This window comes from Trichoplusia ni, chromosome 16 (assembly GCF_003590095.1).
Source record: "Trichoplusia ni isolate ovarian cell line Hi5 chromosome 16, tn1, whole genome shotgun sequence".
NCBI classification, from domain to species: Eukaryota; Metazoa; Arthropoda; class Insecta; order Lepidoptera; family Noctuidae; genus Trichoplusia; species Trichoplusia ni.
Window position 1 is genome coordinate 829810 of NC_039493.1, and position 19501 is coordinate 849310.

The window sequence follows — 19501 nt, forward strand, 5'->3', positions numbered from 1 at the left end:
ATACTAGTTAAAAAATATTAATATTCAAAAAGTGTTTTTGTGTGTGACACTTTTTTTTTTTGTTTGGTTACTTTGGTAGTTTAACAGGTCTGCCTACCGGTTTGAGACATTCTTATATTATAATTAAATATTAATGCTCGTATTCATTAATAATATATGTTTTTTTAAACAATCCAGGCGTGCATTATTTTAACCCCGGATAGACTATTTTTTTTTATAGAAGGTCCTTTTCGGAGATTGATTTCATATCGATTCAGAATTACCTGAAATATTTGGCTGGTCGTTGAAAATTGCTTTGTTTGTTAGTTAGGTTAGGTAAAAAGGGACTTTTAATAAAACAACAAAGTGCTTCACTAATTATGTTTCACTAATAATTATTGGTTGCGTTAAATAATCCTTACAAACGATCTTAATACTAAGGTAACAAAATTCATGCAATCAACCTTATCTCTAAAGGAAGAAAGGCGCTTTTTCTATCTAAATTGTAACTACGGGCGCAGGCTGGTCAGCTGTCCTATGCAGGGACCGGACAACCCCACTTTAGAGTTAAGCCGTTTGACAGGGTAACCCGTACACGGGGTAACTCATATCGCAGTGTTACCTTTTGTTCGAGTTACATCCTCGAAACCCAGCGAAATGGTTAACACCTTCATTATGGTAACCACGTGAAGGGGTTAACCCCTTCAATAACTTAACCCTTTGAAGTGGTTACCTTCACGAAAGGCTTTTATTCGTGTTACCCTGAATTACCCACTAAACTTGAGCTGCATACTTGCACCCTAGCGGCCCCTCATTGCTTTACTAAGACTACAGCTGATTTTCTTCTATCGCCCTCGCGCCTCTCGGACAAACTACCTACGCGCGAAACGTCGCGTCATGTCAGCATGATAAGAAAACCAGCCATATAGGTAACTAGCTGTTGCCCGCGACTTCGTCCGCGTGGTTAGAAGATATAAGTTAGGAATTTTTGAACGAAAGCCCTCGAAGATTAATATTTTTCCCCGTATTTGCAACATTTTCCATTAAATCTTCGCTCCCATTAGTTGCAGCGTAATTTTATATACCTAGCCTAAAACCTTCCTCGATTATTGGTCTATTGAACACAAAATGAGATCAAATTTTTTAGATGAAATTATTTATAATAATTTAAAAAAAAATCGAATACAAGTTTTTTTTCATTTTTTGCATTTTCTGAGAAGATTTGACGGGTGAATTTTCGATTGAAAATTAGAGTGTTTTTTTATATTAATTCAAAATAAGGTGAAAAAATAAATATTTTTAATCAAATAAATTACAGCGTATTTGGGACACAAAAAAGTAAGTTTTCACCAAATATCGTTACAAAAATAAATTTTTGTAAAAGATAAAAATAAAAAACCACAATCTTGGTTTTTTAGATTTTTCACATAAATTTTGAGGTTATGTGAAAAAAATGTAAACACAAAAGTTTTAGATCTTTTTCTTTTAGAACTTTGCCATTTGACTTTTTTCGATACGAATTTTAGTTTTGCCGGAAATCGATAAAAACCGTTTTTTACTCTTCAAACGTCACTCCCACCCCCTTCCCGACCTCAGATCACCCGTAAATTATTTTTCCTTTCATTTTTATAATATTCCCCTCCTTTTCTAATGGGTTTCATCCTACTATTTTTTTTTTGGTTTTAAAAATTATCGACCCTGGTCTACAAGTATAGACACGAAAAATATATATCACAACGTTTGAAAAGTGCGACAAGCAAAATTAAACTGTAAGATCATATCCACAATGATTTTTATTCCATGTTTACAAGTCGCTCGGTAAATGCAACAATGGCGCCGCTGGGCGGTAAGATGTCACGTGCGCTCGTGGTCATACTATTTTCAAACTAATGTCTATGATAAAGAGTGCATATTGCATTGTCTTAGGTTGGAGTGGGTTACCCTGTTACAGTGTTACAGGGTAGTAAAGGGTAACCTGTTCGGAACAGGGTTACAGTAATCCGTTCGAAGGTGTAACATAGGTCATAGGGTTTTTTCTTGAAGCGCTTAAAAAAACCCCTTCAAAAACCCTTTCAATGAGTATCCGGCCGGTCCCTGGTCCTATGACATGATTCTTAAAATTCTTAATGTCTGTCATTTTTCGAACCCTTAAATGTACTTCTTCTTAAATTCCTAAGTTCACTTTCACTTTTACTGTACTCGGAGGGTTTCATATTACGAACGAAGCGGTTATTTATATTGAACCTGAAACAATTAATTTTTATTATATTATCTTTATTGATCTGGAAAACAGCAGTCTCCACCAAATCTTGTCAGATCCACAAGACTTGGCAGCTGGAGGACGGGATGATCTAAGTCGATGGGAGGTTAACGTATCGCCGTGCCCTCAGCGTCTCACCTTGGAACTCGAAAAATAAACTGTCACCGTCGAGACATAAAATACATTGCTGTATGTATGAGGCACAGTGCACCCGCAAACTGAGGATCGTTCTTACGTATCTGGTGGTTCTTAAGAATAAACCGATTGAAGTAACTGAGGCTGCGTATTGCAGTACAGCGTCTTCAGGATACCATTCGCTACCAGTCTGTTGTCAACTTACTCATCGATTATGACCCTGACATTGTGGGCCAACAAGTAATCCAGGGCATCGTCCAGAAGACACAGCTTAAAAATTTATACATACTACCCGCCTACATTTTTTTTGCTACGTACTTATTTGTATTTTATCTCAATCAAGGTTTATCACGCGTCGTAAGGTACTTCTAGGAAATGATTGCTCATTGCTTATAACGATATGTAGATTGAAATATAATACACAAACTGTAATAAGAAAACATCACTCTTATACACATAATAAAATCTAAGAATATGTAAAAAAATCTGCTTACTTTATGCACAGCCCGACAAAACATTGCTTATTAAATACAAACAAAAAGAAAATTGGGACTCCAATGAATATGTGGTATGAACTTAGTATTGTCCAAACGATGTTTGATGATGATGTAAAGATTTCCACAACCTCTAATATCCAGCTGATTCCCATCATTAAGGCTAGCCTTAAGTGCATTGCATAGCTGAAATGTAATAAACAAAATAGTTACATATATTAATTCAATCGTTGGTATACTGAACAATGAAATCCTTCAGTAACAATATTGCAAAACTCTCAAATATACGCTAATAACATTTACGATGTCCGTTTTTCGATCGTAGAAATGTCACTTGTTACATTCATTTTATCATGGCAACATTTATTCTCCAATTTTGATACAATATATTCTTAGGGACGTTTAGGTTTGGAATGCGGATGTTGCATATTTGCATTGAACAGTGTAAACCATAAACAGATTGCCTATTCTACATTCTGTGAGACTTCTTAAACAAAACGCTAGTATTTGGCTTCAAGTGAATTAGACCCCTATGCTTGTCGATAACTACAGGAGACCATGTTCCGTGAAGCTTTTAACAATGTAGAAATTTAAAATAAATAAAAATAATTAAGAATGAGTGATATACACACTTATCAATATATTTATTCGTGGTTCGAGACTCGGACGACGCGTTAACTCCTCGTTTGATCAGCCATATAGAGTAATATGTCATTATGAATAGAACAGTGTTCACACCTATAATTATACCTATAGGTATGTGCAGGTAGTAAAGAGCTCCTAGCCCTGAAATGAAAAATTCAAAGGTTAATCAAGGAATTTACATGTTGTTGAAACGAAATTTTGAACCCGGTTATGGTTAGTTTATCATACGTATACAGTGTGGCGCTTCATTGGTGACATTGATTTGACATACACGTACATAGTTCCATATACCCTTTCAATAAATTTATTTAAGTTTTAATAAATATTTACGGAATTATTTCAAATCTAAAAAAATGCAGCTTTGAACATTCTGTATGTATGACTTGTATTTGTGATATTATTATGCCGCCAAACGGCCAAAGGACAGAACATGGGACATGAGTACCTACAAGGCGCTTTACCTCGTTGCCAGCGCGCGAAGAGTGACGCCTTGCCATTACCCTTTTCTTACGTTAGGGTCGGCTTCCGGTCTTACCAGATGCAGCTTAGTACCAGTGATTTACAAGCAACCCAGCTATCTCGGCAGCACGATACCCTTTGTTTCAGGCTTTCTAGCTTTTGACTACTCGTTACGACTGTCAAAGTTGTGTTAATAATAGCTTCAATCCCCGGATCCACAATTAACTTACCTTCCGAAACTCGGAGGAACTCGTTTTGTCATAGATGGTCACCCACCCACTGAGCGAACTTATCAAACGTAACTTAAAATGCGACCGAGAAGATTGCAGATTGCAGTTGTAGCTTAGCCACGAACTTCTCATAAATGTACCATATACTATGCATGAATAAATATAAATATTCAAGGAATACAAACTGTCGCCGAAACACTGCGAGAATTTCGGTGGAAGTAGACCATATTGTCTGATATCGATGTTATCCGCAACAACCGTAAGAGCCATTATCAGCAGAGGGACGCCCCACGCGTACAGACAATACCACGCGAACTTGACGTTTTCTCCATGGTGATTAACAACACGACATTTCCGAGACCCTCTGAAAGTAGAAAGGGAAATTTATTGAGTATTTAAAAAAAAAATCTTATTGTATTAGCAGTTTATTGGCATAGGTATTATTATCTTGGTTTTACGATTTACAAGAAGTTACGAGTACTATCCTATTTTTGAAATTGCTTCCGCGACTAACAAAATATACAAATTTTAATGCAGATTTTGTTTCAAAACAAAAATCGAATAACCTTCAAATAGTAGGTAAATCATTTCAGGCGCCCGATGTGATAAGGAAAGTGTTTGAATTATGGTATACTATATCCAAGTGTGAATGTGGGATCGTATGGGATCGTACGGATAGACTGCGACGTGTCACGGGCTCGGACCCCGCGTTGGACAAGCATTTGTGTGATCCACGAATGATCCACTTGACCTGAGTCTGGGTGTTTTTGTGACTTCAATGTTTGTGAAACCTCCGATAAATTCCTTAATGCGGGAGTTATTTTTCAACAGAAAAAGAAATTATATAATTCGGATCATTTTGAGTTAATAATGTCCTGACTAATTTTTGCCACGGTGGATAGTGTCGCCAGCCAGCTGCGCAAGAGATTATAGTGCACAAGCGAGTGTGACAAAACAGTTGCACTCTCTGTTCTCACACTCTGATAACCCGATGGGACTTCAATCCAACACGACCGGAGAGAGATCAATCGCAGGACCTACATCTTTACCATCTTTGTTAAGCGGGGGAGTCCTCATGAACACCCGCTCCTTCGGGGGAGGGAACAGGTAGTGTCAGACTCTTACTGACTAAACCTTAACAGCCGGGTAACGTCAGCCGCGTTTTGTTGCCGACACGTGGAAATGCATAGCATTGCTACACCGTGGCAGCCGCGGGGATCCGCTGGCCGTTGTGTAGGGCCGGCGCGGGAAGCTTTCTTTCGGCTTTGAGGCCAATGTGTAAGATGCGTCGGCCTCCTCGCCTCATACTAAGGTCACCCGTGACAACCAAAGTGCGACCTACCTTAGTATGAGTAGCTTCCTTTTGTTATTTATTGTAGGCACAGTTGGGATGCTTGCAATATACAATGTAAAAAAGTACAGACAGATGAGCTTTCAATTTTGAATTGAGAGTAATGCAGCTTACATTAACTCTATATTCATTGAACTTTATTTTGTCTTTTCAATTACTCATTTCCCGCTAATTTATTCTGCGCAGATAAACCCGTCAGGCTGGGCAAATTCCTAGAACAGAACTCTTTGTTGTCTGGGTTTATTTAATAATATTTTGTGAGTAATTACAACCCAAACTGGATACTGCTTTTCGTAATTCGGATATTGTATTATTTTTCGGAAATCAAGCCAAATGATTTATCAGTGCCTACCACAATTTAGTTTTAAATATTTATGATCACAAAGACCAATCCAATTTCTATTCATTCATCGACAATTGTAAATACACAGCCTAAAGCATCGTGTAGCTTCCACAACGGCAATAATTTTGAAAGGGGTCTTTTCTCAAACATTCAACTCACAAATGCTTGTTTTACGCGGGTATAGAAGCCGCCATACTTTGAACGGTGTTTGTAAGCCCTTCTTGTTTAACTATAGTATAAGTTTTCTTTGTTTATACGTACCTAAGTACCCAGAATAAATCAAAGGACATGATTTGCAACCAGAAGAATTTTGATAAGGCAGCAAAGTATAACACTGGCGCTGTAATCATAATAAAAAAAGTCATTGTAGATTAATCATAATACCTATGTATAACTAACGTTTATTAACCGTGTCTTACCATTATATAGGAAAAATCCATAAAAGGACACATTTTTCATGAAAGTTAATTATATTTTTTATGAGTTAATTGTAGTACAGGAAAAATAATATTATATTCTCGTCATTTTCATGATTGCGGGATTGGCAGAGGGTTATAAAACCACACAAGTGTATTATCAAGGAAAAATAGGTCACATACAAACGAAGTGCTTTTAAAATAAATTGTCATCATTTTATTTTTACTAGTGATTGTCACGTCATTTTTTCGCGTAGCTATCATCCATTATTGTTCTAAATTAAATATTTTGCTAGACGAAAATGCCCTGTCTAATCCTTTGAACTTATCAATACGTTTTCAGTTCTATAATTAGGATCATAAGTCAATCATCATCATCAATGATGGGCATGTGTATCAGGCTTTCATATTGCCTATGCATATCAGAATTATCAGAAAATTACATATTAAAACAGTTGCTGGAATTTAGACCTGCAACTATGTGCATAATAATTCAATCATTGAAACCCTAGTTCACATAAATACTTAGATCTTTGTTTAGTCCTAGCTACCGCATTAGGTTGAGTAACCCGTAATGGTAGATTAGTGTGATAATTAAATAAATAAATAAGGTACAAAGTCACACTTACAGATTTTCTTACAGTCTTCCGGGGTCATGGTCGCTTTCGTAAATGTCAGAACAGCTCTGATCATAAAAAAGATAAACAGGGAGAAGACGTATGCCATGAACACCATCCCGATCAGGTTCCGCAGTTTGGGCAGCAGTCCGTAAACAAGAAGAACCAGAAGTAAAAAGAAGCAAGAGACCAGCATTCCTGGAATGGTTTTGAAGATTTTCATAGTATAGTGAGAAATAAATAATAAATAATAATAAATAAATGCGGACAAAATCACATACATTGTTCTGAACCCAAAGTAAGTTGCTGAAGCACTTGTGTTATGGAATTCAGATACAACGAAGGTACCACAAACACCCAGACCCGAGACAATGTAGAAATGTAAATTTTTACATTGACCCGACCGGGGATCGAACCCGGGACCTCAGAGCTAGCGACACCTTGAAACCGGTGCGTACGCCACTCGACCATGAGAATTATTCATTATTAAATGATGCAACGGTTTACATGGACGCGTATTTATCGGGATTGCCTGACCAGTTCGGCCGCCGCGTCATCTCAAGATTAAGGACTCCGGTTGGGTCCGAAACTAGTCGGGCAATCCCGATAAATACGTGTCAGTAACGGCCGCTTTCATTTAATAATTTTCACTGCTACAGAATTTTAAAGTTGTCAGCCTCTGTTAATTATTTAAGACAAGTGAGATGCAACTAAGATAAGAAATATTAAAGTACTTGTGCTTAAAGTAAGAAACAAGTATAGAGTTTCAGCAAAACATTTGTCCTGGGTGGGAATCGAAATTTGTCGTGGGTATGGGAAATGCGACATTAGGCCACAACTTTTAATTGCTTCGTACTGTTTTAGTGGGTACAGACAGTCAAAAAATCTATTTTTGTTTTCATGCGCTGAACCCTAGGAGTAAATAAATTAAATGTCAAACCAACCTATTGCAGTGTAGTACATTTCCGTCATATCAATTTCAACCTTACGGACAAAAAGAAAGAATCCAATCTCGTTAGCCTTTTTGTTACTTTCATTTCTAAATATTTGATAATCGACACAGTACTCTAGATGTTCAAGTTTATAAAATAACTGGCCATCCTCTGAATGCACGACGACAGAAGCTGATCCATCCTGAAAAAAAATGAATATATTATAGTTCCGTTTCCGTGCGAATGCTAGGTTAAAGTGTTAGCTTTTTCCATCATTTTCCCGAAGTTTTTATAGGCTCACTTTCTTGTGTGTATGCTTGTTTGTTCGTCGTTTCGTTTTTAACCTTGAGACACTTCCCCATAAGGTAGCAGGCTGAAATTCAGGTTAGCTTCAAATCCGATGACAATGTAATTTACAACAATAAAACGGCTGAACCGATTTTGATACAATTTGAATGGAGTTACATTTAAAAACGTGGGTTTTTAGTTTTTTTTAATCTTTAATTATCTATACTTACTAATATATAAAGCTGAAGAGTTTGTTTGTTTAAACGCGCTAATCTCAGAAACTACTGGTTCAAATTGAAAAATTCTTTTTGTGTTGAATAAATCATTAATTGAGGAAGGTTTTAGGCTATAAACCATCACGCTGCGACTAATAGGAGTGAAGATACAATGGAAATTGAGGAAGAAACAGGGCAGATATAAATCATAACTTATATCTTCTAACCGTCGCGGGCAACAGCTAGTCACTAATACACGTCGCGCGGTCAGCCAGGGGACCCGGCGATGTCAAGGAGTGGACGTCACTTGGTCCACGAATTTAACACTAGATCTTGTGTGGATAACGCGCAAGCATGCATGCAACGAGTTGTCGCCTAGTCACAGTAGTACTCGTAGTATCCTAGTGGTCCACCCGCCGTCCGCGCGTGATATAGTGAGTGCATCCACATACCCATACAAGTTCGATAATAATACTTTAATCGATCGTCGTGAAACTTTGCAAGCGTTTCTTGGATGGATTTCTTGGATCAAAAGCCAAATATCTCAAATTAATAAAAAAATATGTCCATGCTTTACACGATATACCGTGCGGGCAGAGTCGCGGGCTATGGCTAGTACGCGAGTTGGTATTTAATATTTATGGATGATTGTTACGCTTTCAAGCAAAAACCACAGAAGAGATTCAGGCAAAACTTGGTGGAGATAGTTTATGGCCTGGATTAATACTTAAGATAGTAGTTTATCCCGATTTTATGTTCCCGAAGCGGGCCTGCGGTTGAAAGATAGTAAGAAATAAATATACTTAGTACACTCGAACGAGATGTACAATTCACTGTAATCGAATGAAAGAAAATGGTAAATAAATAAGTAAACATAACAAATGTAACGAACTTTGTGAACTCACCTCATAAATATGACTGTCGTTCACATCCATCCTGTTTTTAAATCCTTTTGGAAACGTGGGATTGGGGATAAGCACCAAGTCTTTTGTTAAACGTTTACTGGATCTCGTCACCACAGACCCATTTATCGATTGGACAATTGGGATGTCCACATACTTAACTTTATGCTTCAAAATACGAAATTTTGAAGTCGGCATACACCTTTTTCTAGTTAGTACTTCATTTTCACCGCAACACTTATATATGCAGATTCTGTCTTTACATTGAGATCTGTCAAATGTGACATTCTTTAAATCTCCGTCGATATTTTTTAATGCTTTTTCGGTACTTGGCGGAGCACTTTGCACGACACTTGTTATTAAATATACTAAACTGATTTTAAATGCCAACATTTTTTTTAATTGTTCTTATTGTACAAGTTGACAAGTTTCCCGCATATTTCTATGGCCACTACTGTAGGTCATTTCAAACATGTTTTCCTGCTGTCGAAGTTGTTCAACATGAACAGAGCTATACGGAAGTTTATGGAGTAAATAATCATGCCAATATAATGTACTGTCTATTTGACTGTTCTATGTCAATGATTTCGCATTTCACACTTGTAACATATAGATGGAATTGGAGTCTGTTTTTAATATTGAAGTACCGTTTTTACTACATGCATGTACATTCAACAAAATATTTTTTTTTTTAATTATTGTGTTCTATCGATATGTCTGTTTGGCTAATCTCTGAAATGGCTCCACCGATTTTCATGTTTTGTGTGCAAATAGGTTAGACAGGTCTTCGGAATCGAATAAAATCACGTCCAATTTTATTTTCCTCCATTTAGTAAATGTTACTGTGTGATTAATTGAGAACATTGTTTTACAAAAGCCTCCAAATACACTTTTGATTGAAATTACTGAAAACCGTTTTTAAGTTGTCCAATTAAAAGTTGTTTCTATTTTCAGTAACTAATGTGCCAAATTTAAATGTCAGAATATTGAATATCACCATTCCAGTTTGAATTAAGTCGATAAGAAATGTCAGTAAATAATGGAGCTATATGCCTAGCAGTGGGTAAAACCTGTCTGAGGTTCCAAAGGTAAAGATTAATTATAATTTAAGCTAGTAAGTAAACAAAGCAGAATATATCATACTAGCTGTTGTCTGCGACTTCGTCCGCGTGGTTAGAAGCCCTCGAAGATGAATACGAATATTTTGTCCCGTTTTTGCAATATTTCCCATTGTATCTTCGCTCATATTAGTTGAAGCGTGATGTTATATAGCTTAAAACCTTCCTCGATGAATGGTCTATTCAACACAAAAATAAATTTTCAATTTGAACCAGTAGTTCCTGAGATTAGCGCGTTCAAACAAACAAACTCTCCAGCTTTATATATTAGTATATAGATATAGATTTGTCATAGAATGTTATGTTACTACATGCACGTCATTGTCCTCAAATAGGATAAATTTCCTTGTTATATTTTGTCCTTAAATAATCATGCATGTACCTACCTAATGTTGTTGGTAAACTATTATCTGGCGGTATTTATAAGGATAATGATGTAAAATGCGTAGTTTACGAGTTCTGGGGCTTACCATTGCGTCAAAATGTAAGTACATAGAAATTGTGGGAGCGAGATGCTATATTGCATCGAACAGTGTGGCTTCTCTTTCACGACTGCAGTAATCTTAATAGGCAATAGCACTTATTTTTGAAATGAGACCGAGTGGTGTTAATAAAATCACTATCAAAAAATCACCACGTGCCCAAAATACAGAGAGAAGCTGATGATGATGATAATGACATGGTATTACTCATTATAATGTAATAATAATTAATTGGCGACGAGTTTCACACAACGCCATCTAGTTTCAAACTAAGCAAAGCTTCTATTATGAGAACTGGTTACAGTAGACATTTGACAAACATACTTGTATAATTATTATTTTGACTTAGATACATAATTTTGATAAATTGTATCCAGGCATATAACAAATGATCTACTTGTCACGTAAACATTTGTCCTGGGTGGGATTCGAAACCACGACCTCCGGTATATAATCACTATCCCCAGGACCAGCACCAGGCTTTCCACCATGTTCTTTTTTAATGCGACTCGCGCATCAAGCTATGTAATCCTTGTGTTGCGGGACAAACAAAGATGTCACATGCACAAGGACGTCTATATTCAGGATAAGCATTCGTGGATCACACAAATACTTGTCCTACGTGGGACATGTAAGCGTTTGGGTTTTGTTACTTTTGTTTTCTATTATAGGTTATGCGTAGAGTGCTGATAGAGTTCGTTGCGCTGTTTCTTCTGCCGAAGCAAGTGCACTTAGAAACTTGTGAAGGGTGGGCGAATCTGGATGCTGTCCAATGTAACTTGACATTCAAAAAGTACTCCTTAGTAGCTTAGTTTTAATAACCTTTTATGCTATGTTAAATTGCCTGTGATTTTGGCTTTTCCTGGATCATGCTGTAGTATGTTTTTCGAAAATTTATAGCTAATATTGTAACATCATTTGTCGCTGCAATTTTACAGAAACAAGCAGTCTGCAAACTAATAACACCCTTTTGTGCAACATTGCCTTTAATTTTATATAAGGCAACCAGGTAATTAATTGGACTGGCCTGTTAGTCCAGTGGCTAGTCGCCCTTACCGGCCCTAATCGGAGGTCAGGGGTTCGATTCCCATCCAGGATTAATGTTTATGTGATGAGCACGATCATTTGTTCTTTACCTGGGTGTTATTTATCTATGTTATGTATGTATTTTGAATATATAAGTATGTTTAAGATATGCTTAGTTTGAGAGCTTAGATGGTGATATATTATTATAGGTATAACATTTTCGCGTTGCGGTGTTAGTATTTGAGCTTTTTCTCGTAAAATGTTGTGTGCATATTGGGTAGTTTCGAGAATCGGACCATATCTATTTTTTAAACGGTTTTATTTATCATTTATTCGTATACAATTCGTCACCATGGCAACTGAATTCGAAAAGACATTGGTGCGTCATCAGCTTTTGCCTTTGCAGCCCAACGGTCATACCACTTACCCACCATTGCTAAGGGCGACAGAAATACTTGATAACTGTCTGTTTTGTGAAATATAATAATAATAACCTATCATCGGCCTAGCATTTCCCCAACTATGTTGGGATCGGCTTCCAGTCTAACTGGTTTCAGCTGAGTACCAGTCTTTTACAAGGAGTAACTGCCTATCTGATCTCCTCAGCCCAGTGACCTGGGCAACAAGATACCCCATAGTTAAACTGGCTGTCAGACATTAAAGCTTCTGACTACCTGTAACGACTGTCAAAGATGTATGAATAACAGCCGGGGCCCACAATTGAATGTGCCTTCCAAAACACGGATTATAACTGAGATGAGATGATCACCCATCTACGGACCAACCGCGTCAAGCGTAGCTTAACCTGTGGTCGATTCACTTTATGCAGTTATTAGCTTTGCCAAGAGCCGAGCATTAGCCGATGATGAATGTATTACGAGATATGAGTAACGATAGATACGACTTTGGTTAATTGATTAAACGGTAAGATATTATGCTGCGTAAACTACGATTATTACGAATACTACGAATATTGTCCTGTCTACGAACAAGGCTTCACTACGGACTGTAGGTAAAATTTCGTTTGGAACTCTACATTATCCGTTTTAATTTATTTTGCTGCGTCAAAATAGTTTAACTTTAATTAGTTATTTGCGCTACTAAAATTAAAACTATCCTGTTATTACAAGGGTACAGTATTGTTAATTAGCTTACATAATTATAAATTAATTAGTCAGGTTATGACCAAAATTGGGTCTCTGTAACATATTATGTCTGCTCGACTGACCGTCTGTTGATCCAAAATATTTATATTCTTATGGTATAGTTCTCAAGAATTCTTATTTATTTTCTTTTATCGCTTTTGATACTTAGAAACTATCTAAATGAGTTGCCAACTGGATCACTTGTTCATGGGCCTTTTAGTAAGAGGGTTGTGGAAGGCAGATGAAGCTGGACGTCGTGTAGTGCGCCAGGTTACTTTTACAACCATAGTGATCACATTTTAGATTTTTTAATCTACTTTTTAAAGGGCATTGTTAGGTCTGGAGAAAGTGTATGAAGGATCGCAACGTACGATGTAACAAGGATCCTTGTAAAACACTAGTACTTAGCTGCTAACCCCAACATGGCTGGAAAAAAAACTAGGATTATGAGCTTAAGTAGGGTACTGCAATCAGCAATTTTGAAATTAGTCAAAAACTCTGTGGAAACTTAGGAATATCATTAGTATAATTCTCTGAAAAGTATGTCATATTCTACGTCAGCAAACACCAGTTTTCTTATCGCTTCTGGAGCTTTGCGGTAAATACTATGGAACTCTATGTATTTATGTTCATTATGAAGTTTATTTATTGTGTAACGCACGTAGCAATGTTCTGCAAGTATTCCTTTATGTTTTTGTGGGTGATGACTATCGAAGGAGGTGCAATATCTAATCATGATACGAGTCATAAGAGTTTAGTGAACAAATGTTGTCCCTTGAATCAGTATGTCGGTAAAAGAAAAATGTGTGTGCTTTCTGAAGAAATCTACAATTTCTCAAGCATAGAAGTGTATGACAATAATATGAACAAGATGGATAAAAGTTTCGATGAAATACTCACATTCGCACCGGAGAAATTTGCGGATGAGTTCTTTAAAAGTGAATCAGTCGATATAACGTTGTTGAATTATAGGACTTATGTTTTGCTTGTAAGACTAATTTGTACTTTTCTGTACTGTAATTTTCTTTTTATTTATTATGATATAATTTGTTAGCCAGATTAAATTAAAAAAGAACGATGTAACTTTTCGATAAGTTGCGTGATACCAAATCGTCAAACTCGTAGAATTCTGCGATGTTATTAGGGTTAGCGACTATAGTAGTAACAGATGTATAGGGAGCAGCTACTAATACCAGTATAGGTCCAATTGCTGGGTATATGTCATACTAGCTCATTGCGGGTTGCCGATTTCAGATTCCAATATTTTGAATCCTGTTTGACTGTTGTATAAAGCTGAAGAGTTTGTTTGTTTGAACAACATTAAATGACAATTATTTAAATGAACGTCCTCAATCTGGCCCCTTTTTTTGGAATTTGCATAGATGAAATAATTGCATGTTAGCAATAATTGTTTTTTTTTATATATTTATGGTTTATTCCTCAACGATCATGCATTTTTTTTAGACAATTCTAAATCGATAATAAGATTGAGCTGCACGAAAACAAAGTACTTTTCACTGAACATTTTTAGTATAAGTTTTACTATTTATTTTTCAGTACGGAGACCTTAAATTGGAGGTACCGAATGCGTACCATCGTTGGACCTATGTGCCCAAAGCCAACTACTGTATTGACTACAGCGTGATAAGTGAGCCGTCTATAAGCTACTGGTTTTATACGTCTGATCAGGAGACTGAAGAGACCGAAAACCAGTACGAAATTTTGGAGTTCGTTAAATATGGTAAGAGTTAAAAAAGTCTTCTTATTTAATAGCTTAAGATAGCAATAAAGGTAAGCAAACTAAATTAGTTTTTTGCATTTTGTCTATACTAATATTATAAAGAGGAAATATTTGTTTGTTTGACACGAATAGGCCTCGAAACTACTGGTCTGATTTGAAAAATTATTTTACTTTTGAGAAGCTACATTATCCCTGATGGACATAGGCTATGATTTATTTTAAAAATATTAGGGTTCCGTAAGAAAATTACGATATTGTAACCCAAGGTGTCATAAGTTATATCTTCTAACCACGCGGGCGAAGTCGCGTGCTACTGCTAGTTGTAATATAACGAGAAATTCTCATTTCTACGCTCCTACCAGCTTGTACTGTCTCACCGTTTGGTTACATCCCCAAGCATGGATTCCCGGGGAGATTTTTTATAGATTCCACTTTTGATAGACTTTTAGAGTGGATTGAATAACCCGTTCTGTTTACCATATAAAAATCTCTTTCTTTCCCTTTCCTTCTTTTTATCTATCCTATGTAGTCCCACTAGGCAATGTCTTTCCAAAACTCCTTCGAATACTTCGAATACTGCGAAGTCTAGCAATTGTATTGCTAGACTTCGCAGTATTCCTTTGAACCATCCTCTTCGCTATCTACATAAATCATTTGCTATCATCTTTAATGTAATGAATCAACATAAAATCATCAACTTTTTTGGTTCTTCTCAAATCCGAGTTTACTTGAAGAAATCCGAGTTATATCAATTAGTTAGTTTATTAGTTTCGGTTGACTTATATCATTACTCTGGTTTCTTTTCAGGAATAATGGTGTCATGTTTCTTCATGCTCTTGGTCCTGATAGTATACTGCCTGCTGCCAGAGCTGCGGAACCTGGGCGGGATGATCCTGATGGCGACCATTTCCAGTCTCTTACTGGCCTTCTTATTCCTTCTCAGCATTACAATAACAGACCACTCGATACAAGGTTGCATCGGGCTAAGTAAGTTATCTGAAATTGCCGTGTTTCGTTGGAAAAAAAATGTTATTGCTTCAAAAATGCTAACTCGTATCACAAATTGTGATGATAGTATGTTTGCAAGATTTTTTCTGTTCTTCCAAGTTAATATTTTCATGAGGCCGCTTCGTTCTACGTGTATACTTATTTATTATTTGAGTTTATAATGGAAATTCTTACTTTAAGCATCATTATAAATACATTTTTTAATGCTTTAATATTTTTTTCAGCTTTGGTGACTTATTACTTCTTCCTCAGTAGCTTCAGTTGGATGACAGTAATGTCCTTTGATATTTGGTGGACATTTCGGTGAGTTCTTCGGTGAGGTTTTCAGTGAATTCTTTAGTTTAACAAAAGTTGAGGTTATGCTGACTTTTTCAACAACCTTTTTAAACTTACGATTAGGTTATAAATAAGTGTAGCTTGCTGTAGCTCAATATCTAGTAATTAATCTGGTCGTAGTTATAAGTGCTATTTAAAACTTTCGTCTCCTTATTTATTTTCAGAGGGTATTCAAAAGCCCGTCCGATCCATCGTAGTAATAACTTCAAGTTCCTTACATATTGCCTCTACGCGTATGGGGTGCCTCTTGTGTTGACAATCTTCATGGCAGTTCTCAACTCTCTTGATTTGAGTCACCTGCCTTGGTTGATCACCCCTCACATACCAAACAGTGAATGTTTTATTGGCGGTAAGAAATTCATGATGTAATATACTGTAGCTTGATTCATACCCAATTTTTAGGGTTAATATTAGGCCTATAAAACTAAAAAAGAATACGTACAAGAAATATTTCATAACATGTGAAAGTTGTGTGAACAACGCCTTTTAGTTGTATTAAAAGTACTATAGACTATGAACATACTAACGTATTTTCTATTTCTAAATGATGACAAAATATAGATAAAATAAACATTTTTTCTGAGTGGGACATGTACCCACGACCTCCGGTATAGCAGTCAGGGCCACTTACTACTAGACCTTTTTTTGCATTATAAATATTATTGTTTGAAGATCTTAATATGAACCAGGTATGTAACGGAGCTCGAAAACAGTCGCCGAAGCTAATGAATATCCGAAATAAATATCCGTATACCTAACAGGTATCAAATAATTTAAGATCAAGGTGAAGTTAAATAAAAAGCGTTGGTTCCTGTCAGTCAAGTCGTCACTCTTATATACCGTCAATTCTACCTCTACTCTCTACAATGTCATAAAAATGACATTAAACGGAATTATCTGAAACGAACGGACAGTCCGAAATTATTTCATAACCTTAAGCTTATTCTGTAACTTTATTTAGGACCGATATAATTATGCTCAAATTTCCGAATCCGTATCGAAGATAGCATGTCCATAATATCTCTCATAGTCATATTTTTAGATTTATTCATATTTCGTTTCACAGGTGGCTACAAGTTCCTTTACTTGTACATTCCGATGTTGATCCTGATTATTTGCAACTGGCTGTTCTACCTCATGACTGCGTTGAACATGTGGCAGTCGAGTCGCGGCAATGCTGTGTTGGAAAACGTAGCGGCTGGCAACCAACGAGCTCATCAGAGGCAAAGGAACAGGTTAGCGAGAGGATCCCATTTGCAAGTGCGGATAATTATGACTGCACTCATAGTCTAGTGTCAAATTCACCGTTTTTGTCGCGATTTCGACCCTCGCATATGACATATTTACAAAGACAATATTTGTAAAAGTGACTTGAATAGTTTCGAAACCCCCGCGTCACAAGGATTTAATTCTTTAGTTCGGGGGTCTGTAAGTACTTTTCTGTCTTCTACAGGTGCATCAGGCCTAGTTAGCTTAAAGTTTATTTTTTATTTTTTAGGTTTATGCTCTACTTGAAGTTGTCAGTTGTGATGGGACTTATGTACGTGTTTGAAATAATCAGTTTTCGATTCCCCGGTTACAAGATTTGGTACATCATTGACGCCTACAACATCCTCATTGGTTTCGCCTTATTTCTCATATTTGTCTGCAAGAGAAAGATTCTTAGGAAGTTATGGAAAAGGTAAGTTTTTGGTTAATGGTTCGTTTATTACCAACCCGTCTTTCTTACTGAAATCTTTAAGAGTGATAGCCGAAGAAAAGCGAAGATGAATAAAAAAAACAGAAAGCAAGAATATGTCACCTTTAGAATTTGTATGTGGGTCTACATAATCTGCAGACCCCAGATTACTAAAAATAGAACGTAATTTGTGTCTATTGAATTTCGAAAAAATGTTTCTTTTAAATAAGCTACATTCTAAAATTTAAAACGGATTTAGAATGTCACACTGCATCGAGAAACCGAAACACTACGAGTTTCAGCACATCCAAACTTATTTTTAACAAAATTCTGTATTTCAGATTTACAGAAAAAAGCATTGCGAAGTCTTACATTTCGAAGAGTTATTCAAGTAGCTCATCGGGTTCCAAGCAAGATGGCGCAGCGTTACCGCTTAGAGTTTGCGAAAGTCCATCGGGAACGATTGGATTTCGATAAGCTTCGACACGGGAATAAATAAGGATGCCTTAAGGATGCCTGCCGCCGCTTCAATTAATATGAATACAATTGTGGAAACTTAACAGTGCAAACTTCGTTTTATTTACATTCAGCTATCAAAATATGTCAAAAGACGAATAGCCTATTACCTATTTGTAAAGGTGTCGATTCGCACGCTAATACTTAAATAAGATGTGTGCGAATCGACTACAGTTTTTTTTTAAGGAGTTGATACGAATCGTCCAAGTAGCCGTTTAAATTGAACCTCCAAAATTTAATTACGGATAAAGAGACAGGTAAAAAATAAAAATAACGTTTAAAATAATATTGCTTGCCGGGATAACGCGCATGTCCGTAAGGGTTAACGCGGCCCCGGTGCATAAAGGGCAAAAGAAGGAACATCAGCTCTCCCTTCAGCTGAACCTAAGTGGGAGCAGTCATTTGAAGATTTCGCACCGGAAAAAAAGTGAATCAACATTACCAAAAATGTCTAAGTGCACAATTCTGGCTCTGTTGGGCTTCGCAGTGTTTATAATTATCTTTAACTTATTCTTACTTATATTAATAGGAAAATAAGTCATGTGTCTGCGCGGCGTAGGCCTTATTTAGGCCTCTACAATTGTCTAAGAGAATCACGAGGTCGCTTATGCATGCTCAATGCTGTACTGTACGCGACCCGGCAGAACTTTGTCTTTTTGGACTCCGTCTTGGCATTTTCTCGGGTTGGTTGGTTGTCCGGGAGGGTTGGTTTCCGCCACTCTCAGACCGATGGCAGTTGCAGGTCGCAAGGGGTTCACGATTTGCATTATTAACATCATTAAACTTTATATTTCTTTATCAAAAATTTAAAAAAAAACAAAATTGAGTACGTGCTTTAAGGTATATGAGTGTGTATTGGGACAGACCGGCAATGGGGACCAGGAATAAGAATGGGTGGAGAATAAAAATTCATTGAAATAAATATAGATATCAGTGACTTATTTTAATGATTTTGCTTAACAGTATCTTAAAAATATTTATGACTATCATAGTAAGTATAAGCTATTAACATTATAATAGATTTATTTCTATAAGACTGTTTATTGGGTCACATTTAAGTATAGATTTTTCTTCTTTTCGTATAGTTCCTCCTCAGCAAACCTCACCAGTTTAAATCTCCTAATCTAGCTTTTGAACTGTCCGTACACCTGCCCGTGTACCGTTCGCATTGAACTTGTGATTGCA

General features: G+C 36.5%; 3 protein-coding genes across 4 annotated transcripts; 1 reads left to right on the forward strand and 2 right to left on the reverse strand.

Moving 5' to 3' along the window:
- Window positions 1-346: 346 nt before the first annotated feature.
- Window positions 347-7209, reverse strand: LOC113502158 (G-protein coupled receptor Mth2-like). Of its 2 annotated transcripts, none has more exons than XM_026883571.1 (7): window positions 6942-7209; window positions 6158-6236; window positions 4388-4566; window positions 3501-3654; window positions 2869-3054; window positions 2086-2223; window positions 347-520 (listed from the first exon to the last, which is right to left on the reverse strand). In XM_026883571.1, exons 1-6 carry the CDS (start codon window positions 7150-7152, stop codon window positions 2103-2105), a joined length of 930 nt encoding a protein of 309 aa, XP_026739372.1. In that variant the 5' UTR covers window positions 7153-7209; the 3' UTR covers window positions 347-520; window positions 2086-2102. The 2 variants fall into 2 exon arrangements, with proteins under 2 accessions (XP_026739372.1, XP_026739371.1); XM_026883570.1 differs by having other exon boundaries at window positions 347-510; window positions 2080-2223.
- Window positions 7210-7814: 605 nt separating this feature from the next.
- LOC113502017 lies at window positions 7815-9834 on the reverse strand. The gene is made up of 2 exons (XM_026883373.1): window positions 9270-9834; window positions 7815-8063 (listed from the first exon to the last, which is right to left on the reverse strand). Exons 1-2 carry the CDS (start codon window positions 9657-9659, stop codon window positions 7857-7859), a joined length of 597 nt encoding a protein of 198 aa, XP_026739174.1. The 5' UTR covers window positions 9660-9834; the 3' UTR covers window positions 7815-7856.
- Window positions 9835-13361: 3527 nt separating this feature from the next.
- On the forward strand, window positions 13362-18516 carry LOC113501884 (G-protein coupled receptor Mth2-like). The gene is made up of 8 exons (XM_026883184.1): window positions 13362-14025; window positions 14595-14778; window positions 15586-15765; window positions 16011-16089; window positions 16287-16471; window positions 17189-17357; window positions 17621-17803; window positions 18142-18516. Exons 1-8 carry the CDS (start codon window positions 13645-13647, stop codon window positions 18275-18277), a joined length of 1497 nt encoding a protein of 498 aa, XP_026738985.1. The 5' UTR covers window positions 13362-13644; the 3' UTR covers window positions 18278-18516.
- The last annotated feature ends 985 nt before the right edge of the window (window positions 18517-19501 follow it).

What these genes read in the sequence shown, in the direction of transcription:
- LOC113502158 (XM_026883571.1), bottom strand. Translation starts at nt 7,152, where the DNA reads ATGAAAATCTTCAAAACCATTCCAGGAATGCTGGTCTCTTGCTTCTTT. An exon ending in GGAAGACTGTAAGAAAATCT is followed by an intron (nt 6,237 to 6,941) that starts GTAAGTGTGACT and finishes TTATGATTACAG; the next exon opens with CGCCAGTGTTATACTTTGCT. An exon ending in ACGAATAAATATATTGATAA is followed by an intron (nt 3,055 to 3,500) that starts GTGTGTATATCA and finishes ATTACATTTCAG; the next exon opens with CTATGCAATGCACTTAAGGC.
- LOC113502017 (XM_026883373.1), bottom strand. Translation starts at nt 9,659, where the DNA reads ATGTTGGCATTTAAAATCAGTTTAGTATATTTAATAACAAGTGTCGTG. An exon ending in ACGACAGTCATATTTATGAG is followed by an intron (nt 8,064 to 9,269) that starts GTGAGTTCACAA and finishes ATTTTTTTTCAG; the next exon opens with GATGGATCAGCTTCTGTCGT.
- LOC113501884 (XM_026883184.1), top strand. Translation starts at nt 13,645, where the DNA reads ATGGAACTCTATGTATTTATGTTCATTATGAAGTTTATTTATTGTGTA. An exon ending in TTTGGAGTTCGTTAAATATG is followed by an intron (nt 14,779 to 15,585) that starts GTAAGAGTTAAA and finishes GTTTCTTTTCAG; the next exon opens with GAATAATGGTGTCATGTTTC. An exon ending in CTTAGGAAGTTATGGAAAAG is followed by an intron (nt 17,804 to 18,141) that starts GTAAGTTTTTGG and finishes TCTGTATTTCAG; the next exon opens with ATTTACAGAAAAAAGCATTG.